This window comes from Ostrinia furnacalis, unplaced genomic scaffold (genome assembly GCF_004193835.3).
Source record: "Ostrinia furnacalis isolate ACB-3 unplaced genomic scaffold, ASM419383v2 OfSCF1411, whole genome shotgun sequence".
Classification (NCBI taxonomy): domain Eukaryota; kingdom Metazoa; phylum Arthropoda; class Insecta; order Lepidoptera; family Crambidae; genus Ostrinia; species Ostrinia furnacalis.
In genome coordinates, this window is record NW_021131650.1 from 622,381 (window position 1) to 649,658 (window position 27,278).

The 27,278-nt window shown below is 36.3% G+C and overlaps 3 protein-coding genes across 3 annotated transcripts; 2 read left to right on the forward strand and 1 right to left on the reverse strand.

Annotated features, from left to right (window-relative positions):
• Window positions 1–2,164: 2,164 nt before the first annotated feature.
• LOC114352650 (vitellin-degrading protease-like) lies at window positions 2,165–4,677 on the forward strand. Its single transcript, XM_028304324.1, has 5 exons — window positions 2,165–2,222; window positions 2,561–2,729; window positions 2,883–3,267; window positions 3,992–4,129; window positions 4,457–4,677. The coding sequence occupies exons 1-5, from the start codon at window positions 2,165–2,167 to the stop codon at window positions 4,610–4,612; spliced, it is 906 nt and encodes a 301-aa protein (XP_028160125.1). The 3' UTR covers window positions 4,613–4,677.
• A 7,171-nt stretch (window positions 4,678–11,848) lies between these two features.
• LOC114352651 (vitellin-degrading protease-like) lies at window positions 11,849–15,253 on the forward strand. The gene is made up of 5 exons (XM_028304325.1): window positions 11,849–11,906; window positions 13,490–13,658; window positions 13,909–14,188; window positions 14,279–14,416; window positions 15,030–15,253. Exons 1-5 carry the CDS (start codon window positions 11,849–11,851, stop codon window positions 15,171–15,173), a joined length of 789 nt encoding a protein of 262 aa, XP_028160126.1. The 3' UTR covers window positions 15,174–15,253.
• Window positions 15,254–17,165: 1,912 nt separating this feature from the next.
• On the reverse strand, window positions 17,166–26,366 carry LOC114352627 (vitellin-degrading protease-like). The gene is made up of 5 exons (XM_028304288.1): window positions 26,262–26,366; window positions 25,342–25,510; window positions 19,995–20,247; window positions 17,790–17,939; window positions 17,166–17,386 (listed from the first exon to the last, which is right to left on the reverse strand). Exons 1-5 carry the CDS (start codon window positions 26,302–26,304, stop codon window positions 17,213–17,215), a joined length of 789 nt encoding a protein of 262 aa, XP_028160089.1. The 5' UTR covers window positions 26,305–26,366; the 3' UTR covers window positions 17,166–17,212.
• Between the last annotated feature and the right edge of the window lie 912 nt (window positions 26,367–27,278).

Sequence of the window (27,278 nt, forward strand, 5' to 3'; positions counted from 1 at the left end):
TGTTACTACGTCAATCACATTTTATAATTCCTATTACATTTTATTACACCTTATGCTCATGATTAACATGCCAAAATTTATGTTGAATTATACATTATTTATTTTGAAATATTTGTTATACAGTGTGAGTCACGTTAAAGTGTACATATGAAAATAGATGAAACAAGACCTATTTTTATCGACAAAAAAGAGGTCAAAAAGTTTTTGAGATTTTTTTTAAATTTTTTATATAATTTTTTTTCTTCCAATTACTTATTGTAAAGAAAACGTGATAACTTTTAAACTTAGCGGTATATCCTGATAAAATAAAAACAATAATAATGATAAATAACAGGCGATACTAAAAAAATACATAAAATACACAAAAAAGGCCTACAAATAATAAAAAATGATACTTTTTGAAAAAAAATTGCTTTTAAATTCGTGTTTTTTTGGTTATTTGATAAATTTCTCCAAAAAATGCCCTTATAACCGGTGATTTTTATTACTTTGTATTATTCTCTATCGTATTACCTTCGTAAAACCAAAAATCGCATGTCTCTATCCTTATCACAACGTTTGCAATGATCATTTGAACAAAGGCCTGCCACAACATTAGTCTCCGCTACAGTTAGAGACAATTTTAATTTTTACTAAAATGCTTATTTTACTTCGAAATCTTTTGTTTTTATTTGAAATCTAACTTGTCTTTATCAAAATTACAAATCTAGAGCCATTTTCAGTTTCGTTGTTAACGAAGCGTTGAATGGTGCGCCCGGAGAGGCTTAGTTCAAACGATCATTGCAAACGTTGTGATAGGGATAGAGACATGCGATTTTTGGTTTTACGAAGGTAATACGATAGAAATTAATACAAAGTAATAAAAACCACCGGTTATAGGGGCATTTTTTAGAGAAATTTATCAAATAACCAAAAAAACACGAATTTAAAAGCAATTTTTTTTCAAAAAGTATCATTTTTTATTATTTTTTGGCTTTTTTTGTGTATTTTATGTATTTTTTTAGTTTTGCCTGTTATTTAGCATTATTACTGTTTTTATTTTATCAGGATATACCGCTTAGTTTAAAAGTTATCACGTTTTCTTTACAATAAGTAATTGGATGAAAAAAAATTCTATAAAAAATTAAAAAAAAATCTCAAAAATTTTTTTACCTCTTTTTTGTCGATAAAAATAGGTCTAGTTTCATCTATTTTCATATGTGCACTTTAACGTGACTCACACTGTATAAGGTGTGTCGCACACTGGGCGCTGATAGAACGACTCTCAAAATCTCAAAACTCGAATCAAACTTATGAATATAATTACCATTTTGATTATTACAAGTTGTCAAAACATGATTATTTAGTCTTGCTAATTTTATTTATAAAATATCTTGTTACAATAAACCGTCTAGGTAGACCGTGGGCAGCATCAACCAAATCACTCTCTTGCTTCTGGTAAACTGGAGAGATAATCTTCCTTCTGCAGTGAAGACTGAATGAATGACTTGATGATGATAAATAATAATATAAATTTTTAAATTTATTCTTAGATAATGATGTAGGCCTATCATTCTTATTTTTTTCAAACTTCTGCGTTGAGCCATTTACGAGATCTGGGACATCACAAAATATTACCCCAGCAAAATTCTAAATAACTTCAGAACCGGAACACGAACAAATTTTGCTATTCGTGGACAAATTACTACGCAACAATAGCTATCTATGTATTTGGTTCCGGGATAGAACGACTTTCAAAAAAAATTTTGCCAGGGTAATGTTTGAAACGTTACCGCAGCAAAATCTGTTTTTTCCTAATAACTTTAAAACTATAATTTGAACGAATTTTGCTATTAGTGGACAAATTTCTGCTCACGATGGACTAATTATCTGCTATACTCTCGACTCTCTAAAGCACAACATTTATAAAAATTTTGCTGCGGTAGTGCACTCCCGAAAAATAGACAAACAACAAAGCCATAATTATTAATACGGCCCCTTGAAACCCTATAAGTGATAAAGCCTAAAAAGGCATTCTAATAAAACACATCCATTTTACATGACATAATTTTAAACAATAAGGATTTTAGTGTTCGTTGTACCTTAACTGGACACGTGTAATTATGAACGAAACCTATTTAAAAGAAATGTTTGGAGTCTCTATGTACATTTCTACTTCAGCAAAATGTGGGTTGCAGTTGCCTTGTGTTTGCTAGTGCAGTATTTGAGCAGCGAAGCCAAAGGTAAGTAATTTATCAACACAATCACCTACATCACTAGCAGTTCGCAGTTCACAAATTTTGAAAGCAAAATTATTACAGAAGACGATCGAACTTAATCGTCATACTACGATCATCTTCTGTTGATCCTTTTCATAAGCACTATTACGATTACGTTAAGAAAAAATACGATTGTGTTGTATTTAGCATAGACTCGAAAGTTTTTCAGATTATCGTTTACCTACTTCTGCGATTCCACGACGAGGCCAAATCGTGGATGTATTTCTTACGCCCATATGTTTTTGCTGTTTAATCAAGAGATTTATAGTATGTATAAAAATAATCAAACATTATATATCCAGTCGCTGTTCTTCCCATGTTGAGACACAACGATGGAATAGTTGGAGGCGAAGATATTGACATCTCCGAAGCACCTTACCAAGTGTCTCTTCAGGTGAAGGGAAGGCACTATTGTGAAGGCACCTTAGTCGCCAAGGATATTGTAATAACTGCTGCACATTGTCTTAATAGGTAAGTTTTACTAATTTGTAACTTGTTTCCTTGCTTGGACACGCTATCTCAGGAACTACTTGGTCCGATTTGAAAAAATAATTTCGGTTGATGGTGAAAATAGACAGTGACATTCAACTATTTTCCCGCGTACGAAGTGGCGGGCAAAGCTAGTTATTTTCATCTTTTCAAATGCCTCATTTTCAGGAAAGTGACAAAATTAAATCTAAAATTCTTAGTGGCAATTTATGCCCAATTTCCAGTTTCCATTGAAAAATTGTTCTGTTTCAGTCTAGACGCTTCCATTTACCAAATTCGAGCTGGTTCCTCCTTTTCTGACCGTGATGGTGAACTGTACCTAGTGGCAAAAGTTCTCCCGCATCCTAAATTCGACTATGAAGAATTTGACAGTGACATTGGTATTGTATGGCTTTCTGAACCTGTGGAAGTGAGTGACAAGATTGCAACGGTAGAAATGAAGGAATGTGTAGATGAAGTGCCTGACGGTGACATTGTTCAAGTCACGGGCTGGGGGTGGACTGAGCCTATAAGATCGTTGGTAAGTTCTCATCATCATCATCATCATGTCAACCATAGGACGCCCACTGCTGAACCTATGTTCAGGCCTATGCCTCCCCCAATGATTTCCATGTCGAGCGGCCTGCATCCAGCGCCTTCCTGCTACCTTTATGATGTCATTGGTCCACCTTGTGGAAGGGGTGTGGGTTGAAGGGGCCTGGCCGACTCGTGATCCGGGGAACGCGAGTTCGGTCCCAGCCGCCGCTTGACTATTGTGGTGAGCCCACTCGTGACACAAGCATATTATTATTTAGCTTACTACGAGGGGCTAACGGGAGTAATTAGTGATTTGTGCAATAACAAATTACTAATCATCTTAAAAAAGAGTTCGATCGAAATAATATAACACCAGTCTTTTTGAAATAAATTATTTTATATCCTGTGTTGGATATTTATATTATTCACTAGCTTTCCGCCCGCGGCTTCGCCCGCGTGGAATTTTGTCTGTCACAGAAAAACTTTATCGCGCGCGTCCCTGTTTCAAAAACCGGGATAAAAACTATCCTATGTTCTTTCCCGGGACTCAAACTATCTCTATGCCAAATTTCATCAAAATCGGTTGCGAGGTTTAAGCGGGAAAGCGTAACAGACAGACAGACAGACAGACAGACAGACAGAGTTACTTTCGCATTTATAATATTAGTTGGGATTGCATTTTTTTTAACTCTAACGTTTACTATAGAGCTATTTTTAATTGGTTGCAGGCTCACAATGATCTGATGCTTCAAAGAGTTCTGATCCCGAAGATTGCTGATTCGAAGTGCCGTGATGCTTATGACCACTTATTCACAGAGAATATGCTGTGTGCTGGACTACCCGAGGGCGGGAAAAATGCTTGTTTTGTTAGTATACTTATGCGTTCTTTTAAAATAATTATAAAATAAAATTTAAATAACTTGTTTCCTAATCTGATGCCAGAACATCGATAAGTTTTAATAGGACGATTAAGGGAGAAACATGGAAATATCGGGCCTTCCCTAAGCTAATCTAATAAACCAAATCATGCTCCTGCAATGGAAACCAATTGACCTGATTATAATGATGATAAAGGAGATGGACTCGTAGTAAACATCATCTTTGATATCCATGTCCAGTTAAATCTCTAGGTATATTTTATTGTTTATAATACTGCATAAAATACTTATTTAATATTAAATTTATTATTACAGGACAGTGGTGGCCCTCTCATCCACAATGGTAAATTGGCTGGCGTGGTTTCGTTTAGCAGAGGATGCGCTAGACCAGACTACCCCGCTGTCTATGCGAAAGTCTCTGCCCTTAGAAAATGGATTAACGAACAATTGAATGGAGACAAGAAGCCATGAAAATTAAATCTCGGAGAGTATTAATAAAATGAACTTAAAGAAGTCTAATAAAAAATGATAACCGTTATAAGTGTTTTATTTGTATGGTTTGTATTATTTCCCTTGTCAAGCTCTAGGTGGACAGATCAAACGACATGTTGCGTAAGAATTTGGCATCAATAAATTCTTAAAATTAAATAAAATCAATACTTAACCACGAGAATGGGATCGAAGCCTAAAATGACCCTCGCAAGCTTATAGCAAGTGACTGACAAGATGCAGTAAATGGCGATAACTCCTATCGATTGTCACATTTTGGGTCCATGAGCCATCAGAGAAAATAAATTAGTTAAGTTTTTATCAGAATTAAAACAAAAATGTATTATGTTGAATGTGACCGACATAGCTCGCAGAATTGCTAAAATCAAGTGGCAGTGGGCGGGGCACATAGCTCGTAGAGACGATGGCCGTTGGGGCAGAAAAATTCTTGAGTGGCAACCACGGGCTGGAAGACTTAGCATGGGCAGGCCCCCTACTAGGTGGACCGACGATCTGGTGAAGGTCGCGGGAAGAGCATGGATGCGGGCAGCGCAGGACCGTGCATTGTGGAAAACCTTGGAGGAGGCCTTTGTCCAGCAGTGGACGTCATTTGGCTGAAACGAACGAACGAACGAACGAATGATTATGTTGAATAACTTTATAAAATGACTGATGTAATGAAAACTGAGGGCCTAGTGTGAGTTTACATCAAACGCGCTCACTGGTGAGCGCATCAAAAAATGGCATTAAATGTATGACAAATTGTACAGCGCCCCTAGAGGGAAACGTTCAAAAACGAAAATTTTCATACATTTTTTAATAAACGCGCTCACTAGTGAGTGCGTTTGATCTATACTCACACTCAGCCCACTGGCCAAGTCAAATCTAAGCTACTTTAAGATCTCACATTTTTAAATAACAGCAATTGTTATTATATAGGTATCCAATAAAGCAAAGAAATAGTAAGGTTTAATACTGTTCATAATGGTTTTTTTTTCTTATAAATACATACTTATTTAGATTTTGCATAGAACGTGGCACTCATTTAGATCTCCATTCTTTTTGCGGAGAAGCCCACAGCCAAGCATAATTTTTGGATTGAACTTGGCTGTCCTTTTTTACATTTATGTTTTTGGTGGTAAATATTACAAGGTAATAATTTTTATTTTATTTTATTTTATTGAGAAAACCAACAGCGTATTTATACAATTTTACCATACATAAATTTAACATACAATATGGCCAATAACAGGTTTCCCTTAAATTATTACCAATAGTACTAGTAAAGGTTGGAATGCTACCAATACCTATCCACACAAGTTCACACAACACTACCTAAACAATACACTACAAAACAAAGATCATCCCGATAGCCAACTCAATGTCAGTTGAGATACAGAAAAGATATTATGTAGTTTACATCCTACTATTATTATAAATACGAAAGTTTATTATGTTTACACAAACATCTATTTGAGTACATATTCATTCATGCAAAAACCACTGAACGGATTTTAGCGAAACTTAAAGCATCATTACTTATAATCTACGATCCAGAAGGATCCGTAACAGGCTAAACCACACGCGGGCGAAGCCGTAGGTAAATAATAGTTCCATGATTCCAGACTCAGCCACAAGCCCCTGCACCTGAATCCAACAACGCACCTACATCTCTTTTAAACTTGCGCTTAGTGTTCGCAAAGATATCGACACCTTCAAAACGCGCATTATATTCACGAGCCAGCCGCAGCAAAAATAAAAAGTGAACTGAGCAGTGCCACTCTGTTGCAACAGCGATGCCCATCGCAATGAGACTCCACTCAGCAAATGCCGTGGCCCACGGTGGAGAAGGCCACTGGTTTTCAGTGTGCCTTATGCCGAGTATCAGATCATTATAAACCTGCAAATAATATAAAAAATAAGCTTAAGAATACTCAAATAAAAGTAAAAAAAGAGAAGAATGCATTGATTAATTATGTAAAATGTGTCTAACATAATATTATTATTGTGATCCAAAAAAAGATTGCTTAACCACACGTCTGACGGACGGAAATCGATGCTATTTTATTTGGAACACATACTTTATTATCTGATTAAATTAATAGGAGTTCAAACATAGTAAAGATAGCCTGGGATTAATAGTATGGGATGATATTAACTTCATTGGAGGCCAAAATCTGGCTAGGGGTTTTAGTGGTGAGAAGGAGGTGAGGTTAGTCCCGTATATCTAAGATTTTTCAAAGCTATTGATATCCCTTCATTTCTAAAGTTGTCACTCAATTGCACAGGTTTAGAAAGCTACATAAATATTAATAACTAGCATTCCGCCCGCGGCTTCGCCCGCGTGGAATTTTGTCTGTCACAGAAAAACTTTGGCGAGCGTGTCCCTGTTTCAAAAACCGGGATAAAAACTATCCTATGTCCTTTCCCGGGACTCAAACTATATCCCTGCCAAATTTCATCAAAATCGGTTCAGTGGTTTAGACGTGAAAGAGAGACAGACAGACAGAGTTACTTTCGCATTTATAACATTAGTATAGATAGTATAGATAAATATACTGGTCATCACAAAAATCGGCCCACCTACGTTTTACAGGAAAACTCGTTTCTACTGACACAATCATGGTGCCCCAACAATATTGGTATTATTTGAAAGCCCAATAAATATCCTTAAAGAAAAACACATTTAATTTCTTAAGGCGATTAGTGTCCTCAATCCGCGCTAAATGGGCATTTTGTAAAGCCTACTCCTCTTTTACTGCTGGACAGAAATAGTTGAAAAAAATATATGTTATACAACAGTTCAAGGACTACATTTGTGACGTTTGAATTTTCGCTACGTCTCTTTGTTTTGGATTAAAAAAATAAATACGGGACATCGATTTTTTACTTAAATTCCCTACTCCTCCAAAACGGCTATGTTAATTTAAAAGATTTTTGCACGAATAGATTGGGAATTCTTTAATCTTTAAATGACACGTTGCGTTTTTCAATCGAACATTACTTTCATTCATAAATTTTACTTTTGATAAATTCCGAACGTTTTGCTGTTGAGGGGGCCTTCGCGGGGTGCGGGCGGCAGTCGGCCGCTGGCCTTCAGACGGGGAGGTTGTGTCACTCGCTACAAACTGACATTAGCGATCAAAATGAATTTTTTCTTTGGCTAAGTTGCACCACCTGACGTGACCTAACTTTGACCGTAGCTTTGGCGATAACCGGTGTTTTTTGTATGGAGTTAGACAGACTTTTGACGCTTGTCAAAGTTGAAGTAAGATGGTGCAACCCAGCTTTTGTTCGACAATAGATTTTATGTCAGAATTGTTCATAGAGTACGTGCAGTCAGACGATACAATTGAATTATGACGCGCTCAGACGCTATTTTCTACCTGAATAGAATCTATTAGTGTAAAAAAACTATAATTGACTCCAAAACAACTGCACTAGATAAATACAAGTAGAAAAATTATTACGTTATTTATTTACTAGGCCTTTGCAATCAGTATCCAAATTAGGAGCTAGTCAGAATCTGTAACTTAATCGATTTACGTGAAGAAAACAATTTATATTTTTCATACTTATTAGAATTAGATTTTAAATATGTTTCTTCGCGAAAATACCACAATTAAAAATAACACCTGTAACGCCCCTGGGTCTGCGGGTGTCTATGGGTGACGGTAATCATTTACCAACAGGTGATCCGTTTGCTCGTTTGCCTCCTGTCACATTAAAAAAAATTAAGATAAAGTGGTATTGAATTGTTCTATAGAGCTTATTAAAAATTTGGATACTGATTACAAAATTAGCCATTTTCGGAGTCGGTGTCGGTGTCCTACCTTTTGGTGATTCGTTTTGGAGTTGGTTTTAATTTTTAGTGAAATTAATCTATTTCATGCCTTTAGTAGACTATAGGTACCCAGTAGACCTTGTTGTTGCCACTGAAGGTGCATAGGTACTCAGTACATTGATACCATATTTTTCATGTTAAGTGCAAATAAACTTCCCTAAATTACCAAACCATGAAACGTACCTATATTATTAAAAAGTTTCGCAGATAAAAACTGAAATCCTCTTATAAGGTGATGAATTTTAGGAGCATGTCATGAAACCAAAATTATTAGCATACAAGAGCTTGTTTTAAAAAAAATCTTTTTATTTATGATGGGGAATTTACTGCGGCGTAGTAGCAGAGATTTTCCGTTTGTAGATCGTAATAATTTCGAAGAATAGGGATGTTTCGTGGATAAAGCAAGAAAGTAGCAAGAGTTTGAATAAGACCGTCGGTGAACTTACCAAAAAAAAACTCTAAATGTATTTTTCACTTTTTTAAACTTATGAAAATTTAAAGAGATGAAGCGCACCAAAGTTCAGAAGATGAGGCACATGACGTCAAGGCATGCTTAAAAATGTGGCGATTTGTGTCGTCACGCGGAATTTCATCGCATCATTATCTTCGTAATTACTTGTTTAATTGAAAAATAAAAATATCCCGTGTCCAATAATTTTTGATAATGTAAAATTGACGGACCAAAAGTCTTTTTTAAAGAAACTAGCCTATTCCTATGGCCACATTCCAGCTCCATCATCAGACCCTGCAGTTTCCAGCTCCATGTCATCACAATATTGCATTGTCACCCGAATTACATGTTTATCCGAAATTTGAACTCAATCAATTGATGAAGGATTACTAATAAAAAGACAAATACATTGTCAGTTTATTCTTCATATATATATATATATATATACTCCCAAGCCGCTTTCGGCTACGGTAACTGCGACAAAATTCCTTTAGTCCACAATAAGAGGGCTACGCTGGGCTGCCCTATCATGTGCCCTCACATGGCTACAGTAGCCAATCTTGTTAGTAAACGTGCGCGAACAATGTCGACACGTTAGGACACCGCTGATGTAGTTGTAGGTGATAGCCGCTGCTGGTCTGGCTTTAAGAGCATCGCGCTTCGAGTCAAGATTATTATTATTCTTCATAAGTGATAGACAAAAGCAGAAACATTTGCTTTTTTAAGCCATAGACCATACTAGGTAGGTACTAATGCGTTCCAATAGGGATGATGACTGGGTAATGAAATCGAAATTCTATTTAGTCCGTCAGACAGATAATTAGAAAATACTAGACTCATATTTTTTATTTTTTTCCATAATCGAATAATTACAGTATTATATTGAGTTGAAATGTCGCGTCGTGACGTCACATTTGAGTAAAAATTCTACTCAAGCGTGGCGTGTCGCGCCATTTCAACTCGATGTAGCACTGTTATTATTTAATTATGAAAGAAAATAAATAATAACTAATATTTTCTAATTATCTGTCTGGCGGACAAATAATTGAAATTTTGTCATCTAGCCTAGTTGTCGTCAGGAAGTCGGTCTTACTAATTCAGCTTGCAAGATTCCACCCGAACAAACATTTATGTAATTACCTACATACATCATAAATTGCAAGCTAAATAAAAGCTTGTAATAAAGTCGGGTTTGTTCAAATTTCGAGAACGACTGAACCGACAAAAGCATTAGAAAATTTACGAAAAATAAAATAAACTTTTATCCCGTACAAAATGTTCATGGATTTTGTTATTTTTATTAAATGGCTTTACGCCTGAATTAAATGACACCGACATCAAGGTTCATCAATTTAAGTTTAAAATAATAGGCAGTAATGTATGAAGAAAGAGCTTCTATTCTGTATCTACCTATGCCCGTGTATTTTTGATCGGTGTCAAATCGGAGTTTTTGGTGCGGGGTACGCGGGTGTTGCTCGCGGCGTGAAGGTCAAACGCCCAAGGTCATTGAGGACTCTAATCGCCTTAAGAAACGATTTAAACATATACAATAAATGGGATTTGAAAAGAAGACCTGACTTTGGGCTCACCTCTGGGATCAATTAGACCAATTTTTATGGTTATAAAGCCAAATAAGGATCTCACGTGTCCTCTTTAACAGATTGATAGCGATTAATCCCAACTTAACAGTTTTATAGCCATAAAAATTGGCTCAAGCATAACTACCTATTTTTTGAAGAAGTGACTCTGGATTCTTCTACAGACACATTTTTGGGGTAAAAACCTTTCCTTTAATGAAATGAAGTTTAGAACTAGGCTTTTAAATGGTGCCAATATTAGTGGGAAGTAGGGATGCATACGTTTGAAAGTGCTTGTCGCGGGAGGGTCGATTTTTATGATGACCAGTGTAGTATTTATTTCTCACCGCAAACAAGTAGGTATAGAGTATGCTTACAATTAGGTATTAACTAAGAAGTACATTAATAGCAATGTCACAGTCGTAATCTTTTTGGCCATAGTTGGGATGCGGGGGAACTTTTGCCACTGGGTACAGTTCACCATCGCGCCCAGAAAAGGAGGAACTTGACAAAAGTTGTGACTTGAAAGAAGTTAAGTTTTTCACAATATTTGGATTGGACTCTCTTGAAAATGGGGAATTGAAAGATGAACTTTATTTAAATGTGTAATGTAAAACTTACGTTATTATTTTACGTTTGAAAGAAATGTACAGTATTTATCACAATATTCTTGGCAATTACCTTTCCAACGGTAAATAATAATATAATTGGCTATAAAGTTTATTGAACTATTTTGTATCTGAAATACCAGATTAATGTTTAAATACCGATATAATTAATTATTTTCCTGCGTCAATCACATTTTATAATTCTTATTACATTTTATTACACCTGAAGCCCATTATTAGCATGCCAAAATTTATGTAGTATGAATCAATGCACATAATTTGATATAAGGTGTGTCGCATAGTCGAATCAAAAAGAATATAATTATTATTAACTACCATCGATTATTAAAAGTTTTTAAAGACATGATTCTTTTGTCTTGCCAATTTTGCAGAATCCTTCTGCAGTGAAGACTGAATGAACTGATGATGATTGATAATAATAATATACATTTTTAATTTTAGTCTTAGATAATTTATTGTAGGCCGCCGAAAAATAGACAAACAACAAAGCTATAATTATTTAATACGGCCCCTTGAAACCCTACAAGATTATTCTGTGCTACAAGTGATAAAGCCTAAAAAAGGCATTCTAACAAAACACATCCATTTTACATGACATAATTTTAAGCAATAAGGATTTTAGTGTCCGTTGCGCCTTAACTGGACACGTGTAATTATGAACGAAACCTATTTAAAAGAAATGTTTGGAGTCTCTATGTACATTTCTACTTCAGCAAAATGTGGGTTGCAGTTGCCTTGTGTTTGCTAGTGCAGTATTCGAGCAGCGAAGCCAAGGGTAAGTAATTTATCAACACAATCAACTACATCACTAGCAGTTCGCAGTTCACAAATTTTGAAAGCAAAATTATTACAGAAGACGATCGAACTTAAACGTCATACTACGATCATCTTCTATTGATCCTTTTCATAAGCACTATTAAAGAAAAATCACGCTTGTGTTGTATTTAGAATAGACTCGAAAGTATTTCAATTATTCGATTACTTCTGCGATTCCACGACGAGGCCAAATCGTGGATGTATTTCTTACGCTCATATTTTTTGCTGTTTATAGCCCGACCAGGAACATAAAAACCCTGGCATAGAGACTCGTCTATTGCATTTGATAGTGCAACACTGAGTACAATCGTACTCTAAGTATTCAGGAAAAATATTATATAGGTAACCTGGTTTAAATAAATTAAATGAAACCATCAATCGAGCTAGTAGAATTTATTTCATTATTCATAAATAATCAAATTCAGAACTTGAATATTCAACTGAAATGTCTGCTCATAAACGCTTCAAACTCGGTACTTCTTTCCCAATTCCATAAAATTCAATACTTACAAAGTGACAAAAACCTTTAAAATAGGTAGTTAAAACAAACCACAGTTAATTTTCCTATTGGACTGTACTATACGATAAACATGTCAGTCAATTTGACAACCTTTGTCAGAAACATTATTCAATGAAAATATTATTATTATTCTGTCTAATGGCTTCAATGGTGCGAAATGAAAATATTGTCCGATCCTTAATATTTCTCTTCGACAGATACTCGTACTTAAACACAACAATTGTGAACCACTTTTCTTTCACGACTATAAAAAGTTTTTAGCAATTTAATTCACAAAATCAATTGCTTACATTTAAAATAAAGTTTGTTTACACTTTGACAGCTATAGACAGTTTAAAAAAATAATGACATGCAAGGTGACAATCATGTCAATGAAGTTTTCAGTTACTGTTGCCATTAAAAGAAATTAGTACCATTAGTTTTCCGCAACATGGCGAGGGTTTTTATGTTCCAGTCGGGCTATAATCAAGAGACGAGAAAATTTATAGTAGGTACTAGCGGCCGCCCGCGACTTGGTACGCGTAGATCCCGTTTTACCCCCTTCATCTATCTTACGCGGTTTAGATTTTTTCATACAAATGTTTTTTCCCGCTAACTCCCGTTCCCGTGGGAATTTCGCAATATCCTGTTGTAACTAAGCTTTAAATTTACTAAGGTACCTGCATGCCAAATTTCAAGCGTCTAACTTAAGCGGTTTAGATTTTTCATACAAAAGGATTTTCCCGCTAATTCCTGTTCCCGTGGGAATTCCTAAGTATACTATAACCTGCCCAGGAGTATGAAGGATAATTGTACCAAGTTTCGTTAAAATCCGTCGAGTAGTTTTTGTTTCTATAAGGAACATACAGACAGACAGAAGACAAAAATTTTACTGATTGCATTTTTGGCATCAGTATCGATCACTAATCACCCCCTGATAGTTATTTTGAAAATATATTTCATGTACAGAATTGACCTCTCTCTCTACAGATTTAATTTTATTATAAGTATAGATAAAATAATTCAAACATTATTATTTCTAGTCGCTGTTCTTCCCATGTTGAGACATAACCATGGGATAGTTGGAGGCGAAGATATTGACATCTCCGAAGCACCTTACCAAGTGTCTCTTCAGGTGAAGGGAAGGCACTATTGTGGAGGCACCTTAGTCGCCAAGGATATTGTAATAACTGCTGCACATTGTCTTAATAGGTAAGTTTTAATTTGTAACTTGCTTGCTTGGACACGCTTATCTCAGGAACTACTTGGTCCGATTTGAAAAAATAATTTTGGGTTGATGGTGAAAATAGACAGTGACATTCAAACTATTTTCCCGCGTACGAAGTGGCGGGCATAGCTAGTCAAATGCTTATTTTCAGGAAAGTGACAAAATTAAATCTAAAATTCTTAGTCGCAATTTATGTCCAATTTTTAGTTTCCATTAAAAAAAGTTCTGTTTCAGTCTTGACGCTTCCAATTACCAAATTCGAGCTGGTTCCTCCTTTTCTGACCGTGATGGTGAACTGTACCCAGTGGCAAAAGTTCTCCCGCATCCAAAATTCGACTATGAAGAATTAGACAGTGACATTGGTATTGTATGGCTTTCTAAACCTGTGGAAGTGAGTGACAAGGTTGGTTGTTGGTTGACACCGGTGGAAATGAAGGGTGTGGGTGAAGAAGTTCCTGACGGTGACATTGTTCAAGTCACAGGCTGGGGGTCGACTGAGCCCGCAAGATCGTTGGTAAGTTGGATATGCATCACTGCATTCTTTTTAACTCTGACTATAATTTATTAAGTATTTCCTATAAGAGTTATTTTTAATTGGTTGCAGGCTCACAATGATCTGATGCTTCAAAGAGTTCTGATCCCGAAGGTTGCTGATACGAAGTGCCGTGATGCTTATGGAAAATATTTCACAGGGAATATGCTGTGTGCTGGACTACCCGAGGGCGGGAAAAATGCTTGTTATGTTAGTGTACAAGCGTTACTTTTAAAAGAATGATGAAAGAAAATGTTAATAACCTGTTTTCTATGCTGATGCCAGAACATCAATTTAGTTTAAGACAACTAAAGGAGAAACATGGAAATATCAGGCCTCCCCAAGCTAGCGTTAGGTTGGGGAGGTCTAGACCCTTTGACAGGCCAAATGCTTTGTTCGCCTCTGAATTGATCAGAATCATGCTCCTGCAATGGAGACCGATTGATTTGATTATGATGATGATTAAAGTGATGACTAACCATTATCCATTTATCTAGATGGCGCTGTGTGAAATGACTAAGCACATTTAGATTGTTCGTTTCAGCCAAATGACGTCCACCTAGTGCGAATTTAGTATTGTGCTTAATATTAAATGCTATAATATTAGTAAACATTGCAAGCTTTCCATGTTGATCGATTGGTAGCGGCCTGCGTCCAGCACTTCCCTGCTACCGTTATGATGTCGTCGGTCCACCTTTTGGGTGGAAGTCCCACGCTGACGGATCTCCTTATTTCTAATTAGATCTCGTAAAGAAACACCGAGCATAGCCCTCTCCATAGCACGCTGTGCAACATTGGTTACTACTATCCATTAAATTTACAGGGTGACAGTGGTGGTCCTCTCATCCATAATGGTAAGTTGGCCGGCGTGGTCTCCTTTGGCATAGGATGCGCTAGACCAGATTACCCCGCTGTGTATGCGAAGGTATCTGCCCTTAGAGGATGGATCGACGAACAATTGAAATAAGACAAGAAGCCATGAAGATTTTAAAAGTTATAAAAACATTGTAAACGTCTAATAAAGAAGTCTAATAAAAAATGGTAAACGTTATAAGTCTTTCATTTGTATGGTTTCCTTTTATTATTTCCGCCTTCAACCGTGGACAGATCAATGTTGACATGTTGCGTAGAATGTGGCTTCAAATACCTACTTAAAATTAAATAAAAACAATACTAATTCTTGAGAATAAGATGTATGTGCATTGATAAAAGCAAGAATTATAAAATGTGGCTGATGTAGGAATGTTTCTGCATAATTGTATTGGAATTTAAGCGTTCCTTGTATTTCAGATAGTAAAGAGTTCAGTTGGAATAAAGGACAATGACCAAAAATGTATGGAGTGTGGTCCAAATGTCCACCACCAACGAGACCTATGTAGTAAAATAGTCTACTAAATACTGATTCATTATAACCAAACCGCAATCAAAAATATGCTGTCAGTAAAAAGTTATGACTGAATGAAAAGTAATGTTTTTCACCTTTTTATCTGAAAAATGTTCTTGATATCATTCTATCCTTTGCACATTTTGGTCTAATCTATGCATATTATGTTATGTCGCTTAGTGTGCCGTGTTAGGTTCTCGCTAAAAGAAAAAAAAATAAGGTCAGAAGAAAGACAACAATATGGGAATACTTGGAATAATGCGAAAATTGGTTGTAGGGTGATGTTATATAACCTAAAACCATCCTTGATAAATGGGCTATCCATAACAAAAATATTTTTTCAAGTCGGACCAGTAGTTCCTGAGATTAGCGCGTAAACTACTACAATTTTTCAAACAGTCATAACTTTTTACTGACAGCTTATTTTTTTTTCGTCCCATACTGAAAGTTAATCTCTATTTAATGGACTATATGATAATATAGGTCTCATTAGTGGTGGACATTTGGACCACTTTTGGTCATTGTCCTTTGGTAACGGTTATCAGTATTCGTATTTTTTACACTACTTAATTAAATAATCATGCCATGAACACTAGTTTTGCAGCAAAACTTGTGTCTTCACCGAATTAACTACTTTCGACAATAATAGTCCCTAAACTACCTATTTGAAACACTGGAAAAATACTGGTTATGTACCATTATTGTGTTGTGAAGTAATTGCAATGGAGGGAAGTCAAACCTTAATTTCGAACTCCTTCCATGTTCTTCTGATTAATTATTTTGCGGGTCCAATGACAGTTTAACTTTCCCCCGGGACAAACTTGACCTTCATTGGTTGGGTTTTTATGGCGATTAAGCTGTAGATCCTGGCTTCACAGGAGTTGCAGCGCTGGGAACGAGAGGTGGGAATAGTCCCGTACTTTCGACAATGATTTGTGACTTACACAAAGTACTTGACTGCAATCACTCCTGATGATAAGTGATGGTACATAATATCTGTCCTGTAAGTGCCTATTCACTCTCGCCTTGAAGAGACGCGGATTATTAATAATGCTTGGGAAAGAGCAGTAGGCAGTTCCTTAGTTTAAGTTCTGATAATTCTCAAAATGGAATTTTAATAACATACAAAAGCCACAAACTTCTTGATTTCAGAAAACATTTCCAATTATTTCGATATTTCTTGGAAATGTTTGGTAAATTTTATGTTTTTTTAAGGAATTCAAAATATAAACAAATTGGTTTAAGCGTTGAACTTTTTGAGAATTTTAACAATGTTGGAAGAAATTTTCCTTCCGAAGTTTATAAAATTACACCGTATTTTTAATAGAGTCATTTTCACAAATATTCAAACAGACGCGACGATGAAATGTTATAATGCGACAAATGTTATACCCATACTAATATTACAAATGCATTTAAGCAGTCTTAGTGCTAGCCAGACGGGTTGGGAAGATCTAATATTTATAAATTTCATCATTGTTAGCCGTATAGTTCTGACTGAGGAAAATAGTATCATATTTCCACTATTCCCATGGATATAGAAAGACAAAATTTCATTAAACAAAACACAAATATTTTTCAATTATTTAATTACAATATAAAAGTACAAAACTAATCTAATTCTACCATCTCATGATGTTCTTCAGTCTCAAATACAGGATGTGTTCGTCGATCCACCTCCTCAAGGCTGCCACCTTGGCGTATACGCCAGGGTACTCTGGTCTGGCACAGCCGAGGCCCCAGGATACCACTCCAGTCAGTTTGCCGTTGTGAATAAGAGGACCGCCGCTGTCACCCTGTATGAAAATATTAGAATTATTATTGCGACATTATTATGATATGGAAATAATAATAATGTTTTTCCTTATACCATATTGAAGAGGTTTAAGTTCGCTGCCAGAGCTGCTCCTTTATGTTGTGGAAAAAACGTGAATGGAGTGAAAGTTACCATACGGAGTCCATCATTATTCTTTCAAGTGTTTTTAATGGGGAACGCTGTGAAGAGTCTTCACTGAAGACTATGTGATCCATATAAATCCATAGCACAGAAACCCATGGCAAATTAGGTTAATATAATTCGAAATCAAACCTGAGAGGAACTATAAGAGAACCACTAGTAAAATAAAAAATACAGCAGACCACACAACTTAGTACATGTGCCACAGTGTTTATGTTGATGTGCTGTCATCTGCATCTCACCTGGCAAGCATCTTTCCCGCCTCCCGGTGCGCCGGCGCACAGCATTCGCGGCGTGATGGTATACATCGGCGCGTACGCTTTACCGCACGCCATAGAGTTCACTTTTGGCACCAAAACTTTTTGCAGCATCGTCGGAATGCCACCTCCTTCCTGCAAGAGAATGGTTAAATTTTTAAAGAGTCTCTTTCATTTACATTTCCTAAGCTACTACATCTATTTGAAAACTGATAAAGCGCAATCTGCTCAGCAGCATTGTAAAAAAGTGTAATTTCATAAAGGGGTAGGATTTCAAAGATTGATTTGAAATTAGGTATACAACATATTTAGGATCTTTATACCATGTGGACTGTTATCCCCCTTGGTACTTGATAACTGACTTACAAAATCTAATACCTGAGACGTACTTCATCATGATAGAAGAAGAGGAACAAAAAGAAAAGAAGAAGAAGTAGCTGTTTTATACCCTTTAAATATTTTGTCAAAAAATGACCCTAAACGATAGAATTGTCAATTTTAATTAAATCTGCTGGTAAATTAACTTTACTCCAAAAGACAAACATAAAGTCAACAAGCACAATGGCAGCGTTTCCTTTCTTTTAAAGGCTGAAAAAATTAGCAATGAATAAAACTTGAAGTTCTTAATTATAACAAGAAAGCATTACAGTTCTCAACAACACCAATAAACCACTCGGGGTGTAATTGTGCTAAGAAAAAGGACAGCAACTTTTATTTACCACGGTAAGGAAATATAATTGACAATCTTTACAGTAGACCATTTTTAAGAATTAAACCGCTTGTTCCCTACGAGTCACACCCAAACGAGTAACCATTTTACACGTTGGGAAAAAAAAACTAATCGAGTCACACTGGTACTGATCACACACAAATTTTGTACCTATTTATCAGGATATGCTTACATTTAAACACAATCTCTTGAGATTCAATACCCTGATTTATCTGTTCATTTTGTTTGTGCTTGCATCGACGTTTAGCTCTAAATCCTTTCATAGATGATTTGATCTTTAACTACGAACCTTCCATAAGTTCTTCTGAATTTATTTGCATGTTCTGTGGCAGTTTAACTTTCCCCGAGACTTTACCTTCACTGCTTAGGTTTTTATTGGTGGTTAAGCTGTAGATTCTAGCTACTACACAGGAGTTGTAGCGGTAGCATTGCGAGGTAGGACTAGTCCCGTTTACTAATTGTATATTTAGTGGCAATCAAATTATAGAATCGAATAGGGATGGGAATAGTAACTTAACGGTCTTGCTCTTTATGTTTTCACTATACCGTCTAATTGTTACCACGAATTCAGCCCAAAAAGGCGCCGTTTAAAAATGGCAGCGCGCCAAGACCGCTGCATTCCACGACAATGACCGCACTAGGGTACGAAATGAAGACATTTCCGTCACACAATTATATAATAACGGAAACATTATTAGACATGACGGTTATGTATTCAAAGCCTTGTTAATTTGAACCGCTTTTGTGGGGTATTATGCCTGAGGAGATGGGATTTTCCTAATTTAGTGCAGGATTTTTCTTTGTTGGTTATACAGATGTTATTTTTTTCATTATAATGTTCTTTGATTATTTGAATGTATAAGGCATAAATGCTGCAGATGCAGAGGTTCCGGGTTCGATTCCCAGTGGGGGCAGATATTTATGTTCAGTTTTGTTGGTGATAGGGCTTGTTCTAAGTCCACCTGGCTTGCTGCCACCATCTTACCTTAGATTGTCGCCATAACAACAATGTACGAGTCAACTCGCACATATTTCTTACTAAGTAATTTATTCATGCACTTTGGCCAGCTGCGCCTGACCTACATTTGGGACTTTGGTAGTTCTAACATTTTTTATAATCAGTGCAATAAAGCATTCGGCAGCTAATACACGTCTTTCAATAAATCCCATCAGCGGTTGATACGGCGTAGTTGTCTGACATCTTGACATCAGTCTTACTTTGACACCACATCTTACAAACAATGTTAACAGCATTGTTGTGTTCAAGCAGTTAGATTCCGAGTAAAAGTCGCTTCTACTTTAGGCCTGATTTATCACTGACTATTAGGTGAGATACAGGCCAGAAAAAAATTGTGGATAAAAAAGCATGATAGCAAATTCAACCTAAGATTTTTTACCATCCGGACAATTTCCAATTCAACGTTCAAATAATTCAAGTTGAAGTCGTTATTTAAACTTACCCTGATATTCCCCCAGCCGGTAACCTCAGTCAATTCTCCATCTTCCACTTCATCTCCTTGACTCGCCATCTCCACCACAGCAATTCTGTCGCTAAACGTCACTGGTTGTGACAGCCATACGATAGCTACGTCATTGTCCATCTTGGAGAAACTGAAGTCTGGGTGGGCTAGGATCTCTCCCACTGGGTAAACCACACCTTCACGTTCGCTGTACGATGAGCCGGCGCGGATTTGGTAGTTGGTTGGGTCTGACCTGGAACAATTAATTAGTAGTAAGTGAATTTAAATCTGGGGGCACGGCAGTGCCCCCACCAAGTCGAGCAAAACAGCGGCACGGCCGTACCATCCTTTTCTCGAAGCAATTCAGGCCATTTTCGACCGCCTGTAACTTCGTTGTGGATAAAACTAGAAGGCTGAATTTTCATTAGCTATGCAGGCATTGTAAAGACACGGTATATTTAAAATTTCATTCAATTTAAACCAGTAGTTTAAGAATTATAACGGGTTAAAGTTACTTAATTTTGTCACTCACTGACTGACTCACTGACTCACCGATCATCAAAACTCTAAGGCACTTCTAGCAGACCTAGAAGCTTCAAATCTATATATATAAAAGAAAGTCGTGTTAGTTACTTCGCTTATAACTCAAGAACGGCTGAACCGATTTAGCTGAAAATTGTCAGGGAGGTAGTTTAGAGCCAGGAGAAGGACATAGGATACATTTTATCCCGTTCGAAATAAAAATAAGTCTGATTATTTATTGCCATTAAGGCGGAACAAAGTTCGCCGGGTCAGCTAGTTTGGAATATAAGTAGTGTTTGGTGTATGAATCAAGGAAAAACTAAAATATTTGGGGGCACGGTAGTGCAACCGCCAAGTCGAGTAAAATTTTTCAATTTCGGTCCAGTTTTCTAGATACATAACTGCTGTCTACAAAATACAAAAAGAAATGAGATCCCATCAAAAACAATACTTGTCAAAAAAACTATAATATATTGACTTGGCCATCGCATGAAAACACGTGTAAATTAAATTATTTAGTGCGATGGCCAAGTCAATAATTTATGTAAAACGTTAATTAAAGATTTCCTGGCCTGGACTTGGTATTACATGGATCTCACAACTTTTTACCGTAGAACAACTGAGTTGCGAGACTTGGTTTTTTTGACAAGTATTGTTTTTGATGGGATGTACACTTTAACGTGACTCACACTGTATACCATCACGCTACGCTACGAGTGCAGAGCAAAAATGATTTTCACGCGTACGAAGTCTAGTCAAAATGAACTTTAAAATCGCAAACCCATCGCAAACCATAACAAAAAAGGCTTAGCCAAACGGCAAAAAATCGATTCGCAAAGCCCTACCTATCGATAATCGAAAGACTGGATTGAAATTTCCCATACAAAAGCTTAGCCAACATGCATTTAAGACTATCAAAATCGAATCGAATCGACACCCGCAATTTTCGTTGCGATTACCAAAACCCCGGTGATAAGCTTCGATTCGATCGAAAACCAATAAAAACAATAAGGGTGAGTTGCACCACCTAACTTTGACCGTAACTATGACGATAACCGGTGTTTTTTATATGGAGTTTGACAGATTTTAGACGTTTGTCAAAGTTAAACTAAGATGGTGCAACCCACCCTAAGCACAGAATGAGTACCTGCCGTACATGCCCATACTGATCAAATGCCCGACTAAACTATCGGCTGACGAAAAATCAACGGTGTGCGCCTACTCTTAGTGGTCGGCGAATTTATTTCCTTGTTTGTCATCATTTAGATTTTTAGATGCTTTAAGATAAGAGGTTAAGAAGCAACCCAACAGTGAGTAAAATATTATATTTTGTGGTCATTTTTCCTAATGTTTGTTTATTTCATACCTATCTAATAGGGCAACATAATAAGGATAAACTTAAATCAAGTGGGTCTAGTCAAAACGCACTTTAAAATCGCAAACCAGTCGCAAACAAATAAACAAATCGCAAAAGTGGTCGATAACAAAAAAGGCTTAGCCAAACGGCAAAAAATCGAATCACAAAGCCCTACCTATCGATAATCGAAAGACTGGATTGACATTTCCCATACAAAGGCTTAGCCAACATGCATTTAAGACTCAATCAAAATCGAATCGGATCGAAACACCCGCCATTTTCATTGCGATTAACAAAACCCCGGTGATAAGCTTCGATTTGGTCGAAAACCAATAGGGTGAATTGCACCACCTAACTTTGACCGTAACTATGACGATAACCGGTGTTTTTTGTATGGAGTTTGACAGATTTTAGACGTTTGTCAAAGTTAATCTAAGATGGTGCAACCCACCCTAAGGCTGTTTTGACAGGGGTGCGNAGGCCAGTGTGCTTACCATGAGTTTACGTTAGGTGTGCTCGCTAGCGAGAACGTCAAAAAACTCTATGAAGATTTTATTTCTTGAAAGTAGCCGCTAGGGGCGCTGCACAATATGTCATACATTTAAATGTCATTTTTTTACGCAGTCGCTAGCGAGCACACCTAACGTAAACTCATGGTAAGCACACTGGTCCAGGCCAGGAAATCTTTAACGTTTTACATAAATATATTGACTTGGCCATCGCATGAAAACACGTGTAAATTAAATTATTTAGTGCGATGGCCAAGTCAATAATTTATGTCAAACGTTAAATATTTCCTGGCCTGGACTTGGTATTACATGGATCTCACAACTTTTTACCGTAGAACAACTGAGTTGCGAGACTTGGTTTTTTTGACAAGTATTGTTTTTGATGGGATTACGTTGTACCGAGTGGTTCCAACAGTGTCTATGTGACTATGGGAGAAAATATGCGAATATCAGGGGAGTTTAACGCAAATTCTCCAAAGCCTGACTCCAAACCATTTGAATGAGACCCTGCTCTTGCAGTTGAGACTATAGGACCTGAATGATGATGATTGATGATGACATTGTTGTGTAATTAGCATGGTGTGATTTGGGCTACTAAATTCACATTGTGTAGGAAAAGAAGGTAGCTCGCAAAACTGATGAAAAGTGAGGTAAACGGGTTTTCATGCTTACGTTTTGATTATTATTAAACAGCGAATATTTTTATGTTTTTAAAATTAGGACTTGAGGCAAACTTTCCACAGTGAAATCTTCAAATAAAATATGTTCTTAGATTATGATCGAATAGTAATAAAAACTCAGAACTGACTTTTCAATCTTTCTAAACCAATATTGTGAAATGGTAAAGATTTGATGAATCACACTAAACCATGAATATTTTTGGTAGTTTTTTTCTCTACTCAAATAAATCTGAAAGTTAAATATTTTTTAAGTGTTTATGTATTTACTACAAGTAAATACAAAAACACGTTACTTTATGAAACGAGTACCGATCGGACTATTAATCGGACCTATAATATTTAATTATACTAAAGCAATTTACCTTTAATGAGTTTTAGATAAAAAGCAGTTTTTTGCAATGAAATTGAGGTACAGTTTTATTGTGTACAGCTGAAGAAATGTAGACATCACAATTTGGGTCTAAAAATTGTTTACTCATCCTTAATTTAAGTAAATTTTTGTTACTTAAAAATAATCGACCAGTCATTCCAACCCATTAATTTCATGCATGCCTTTTGTTTGTCTCTATAAAAACGTCAACGTGATAACTTATTATCAATAACGTTCCAGCAATTCATCGTTAATAATATGTTATTCCTTATCAGTGGTTGCGAAATTAGGGGAGAGTTCGGTATATTGTACCGCCGGGTAAATTGTACCACCCTCATATTTCGTAAAGTATTTAATGAATGTCTGTAATTGCAACACTCAGCGATACACAACTAAATTCAATTAATATCGGCCATGTGGTTTTTGCCGTGACAACGAACACGTGTGTTTTATTTTGAAAAGTATTTTTTCATTGTTTTCAAGTAACTTTTGACAATGCATGTTTAGTTTGTAATTTTGTTAAATTGAGTCACAGGGTGTTTCTAATATATTATTTAGAAGCGTAAATTAGTGCGGATTACAATTATTTGAAACATTTTTCGGTATTTATAAGCTATATTTTTTACCGATTTTTTAAAAGCACTATCACCTAGTCGGCTAAATTGTACCACATCAAGTTGTATGGAACTTTACCAAAGGATTTTGAATTTTTTTTTAGTAAATCATATTTTGAAGTTATAATAGCGTTGTCATGTTTGACTAACAATAAATGAAAGCAAAAGACTGGTAAAGTAGATAAGGTACAAGTGTGCGTTATGATAATTGGAATTACAAAACTTTTACTCAAAATCGTGATAACGTGTAAAACAATATCGATTGTCTATGTTATTAACTACTGTTCCTTTTCGTTACCTAATTTGTTAAGAATGTATCGTATAAAGTTTTGCCATAGTTTTTTATAGGCTTGAAATTTATTAAAATCCAATTTAGTAACCCTGTGGTACAAATTATCGAACCGGTTGGCTAAATTGGACCGAAGCTCTGAACTCGTATTTTGTTGATTTGTGCTAAATATACAATAATTGTGTTGATTAATACCTATGAAATAGTACATTGAATAATTTATCTTTAATTATATACCATGAACATTAGCAAAAACAAAAGAAAACTATGTGTAAAATGGGATTGAAAAAAACTGGTCCAAATTACCGGACTCTCCCTTATATTATGTCTAATCACAGATAATATAATACTGTCTAATTAACTCGATGGACACTGATAACGTTAATGTATAGTCATTATGGTTTTATCATGAATTTTAAATAGGTGGCTATTCTGTTTATCAAAGTCGACTCTGTTGAAATCAAGATCGTGAATTAATCTTTGAGGTGAAAATACCTTATCGTCATCATCATGCCATATAGTCTTTACTGCAATAGCAGGATCATTTTTAGTTTACCAGAGGAAAAGAAGGTGCCGCCATTTACCCTGGCAGATAGTGTGAGTTGATGTCTCATGTCCCTTGATCGCGCTATACCACATCCATAGGAAGATCGGGAGTGGTCCTACTCTAGTCTGCCGGAGCCATAAGGGAGTTGTTGTGACATTTTCGATTTTTTGGAACTTAATTACTAGCGAGCTCGAAGTAGTGAGCGTTTTTTGGTTCCAGTCTCGAGCTAATAAATAAGTACGCGCTGTTGCGAGCTAACTGATAGTTAATAGGTTCCCAAAGATCGACAATGTCACAACTGTCCTCTGTCACAACTCTCCTCGGTCTCATCATCATCATAGGGCATCACAGGACGTCCACTGCTGTACATAGGCCTCCCCCAATGCTTTTTATGTTGCCCGGTTGGTAGCGGCCTGCGTCTCACTTGCCGAAAATAGCTACTTTAAAAAGAAAACTTACCCCATAATGCAGTGCGCGGCAGTCAAAACAATGTCATTGGCCACCAGGGTGCCCCCACACGAGTGGCGCCCTCTATACAGCAGTGACACCTGGTAAGGAGCTTCGGTGATGTCGATGTCTTCGCCCCCAACTATACGGCCATCGTGGACCCTTGAAGTTGGGGAGGCGACTGGAGACAAAAGAAAAACAAATGGCAATAAAAAAAATACGGGACTATTCCCACCTTTCGTTCCCACCACTGCAACTCCTGTGTAGCCAGGATCTACAGCTTGACCGCCATAAAAACCCAACCAATGAAGGTCAAGTTTGTCCCGGGGGAAAGTTAAACTTTCATTGGACCCGCAACGAAATTAATCAGAAGAATTAGATTAAAAAAGAAATGGTAGTTGACAACATAGGTTCGTTAGTACTAACTACGTTTCAGCCAAATGACGTTCACTGCTGGACTGGATTTATTTCTACAACGACCGGTTCTAAAAAGAGTTCCTCAGAACAATAAAACTAAATTCGACTGAAAATTTTGTAAATTAAATAGTTATGTTTTGAAAAAAATATCGAATATTTAACTGCTTCTAAGTTTCGTTAACTTCACTAACGGATAATTTTTTTTTCTTTTAGTACTAAACATCACGAACTTAAGTCGCTGACAGGCCAACGGATTAGCAAGCTGAAGAGGTAGTTGGCAGGGCATATACCTACGCAAAACTGACGACCTATGGGGCAGCAAGGGCCACGTACCGGAAAACGCAGCGTAGGACGTCCACCCACAAGGTGGACCGACGACCTCATAAAGTTAGGAAGGCGCTGGATGCAGGCCGCCACTAGCTGGCCTTTGTGGAAATCATTGAGGGAGTCCTATGTACAGCAGTGTACGTCCTAAGGCTGAAATGATGATGATGATGACTAAAAATGACACTTACCTATTAACCCGAAAAAGGCAACACTGCACAACAATTGAAACATATTGGGGTTAGACTAACCAATTTGGGTAAAAGTTACCGCATTTATACCAGGTGTTACAAAAGATATTGGGTCAATATAATAATCGTTCTACAGATAATGTTGGTCCTTCACACCAATTCATAGATAAAACAATAAAGATATTATTGTTTATGATTTGATTTTTAAATAATCAACACGTGTGATTAGGGTTTAAAGTTAAAGTGATAAATTACACAATCATTATCATTGTTTTGTTTATTTTTATAGTAGGTCAGTTCAAAATATTATCGCGATATTGAGTAAAACTTCTAATCCAGTCTAATTTTCAGCCATTAATTTTTAGGGTTCCCAAATGTCAGTAGAAATCTTATAGACTACTCCTTGCTTGTCTCATGAACCGTAATAACATCTAGATATATTTTTACAGGTGTGCTCCTCTGTAACGATAAAATCAAAATGAAAGAAACGTGTTTTTTCTGCCATTTCTCTGGTATAGAATGAGTACAGCCCTCCTCATAGGCACCAGGCAGTGACGAGACCTACTCACTATAATGGAATCAATTTCTTCTTCTTGTCGTGTCGACAACAAACCTACACAGCGTCTGCCCAAAACTCTGCCACAAGAATGGCGTTGTCAGTAGCCTTCATTAAATCTTCCTGCGTGCAGTTGTTTGGGCACGCAGAGCACGACATCATGTGCTTCGTTGACTGGGGAACAAAACCACACTTGCACTGCAAGTTTATTTTTATTTTATTTTATTTTATTTTATAAAAAAGGTTCACCAACAGCTTATACACTAATACATATTAGATAATTTTAAACTTATTCTACAGTATCTTACTAAATGTAAAGCCACTTACTGGCGAACACAACTTGCGTTTACATTAAGAAGACTTTAATAATAAATACCAAAATATACCATAATTACTATTCTTTGGTTATAAAAAGATATAATATAATAAAAATCTATGTAATGTTTTTTTTTTTAAATTAG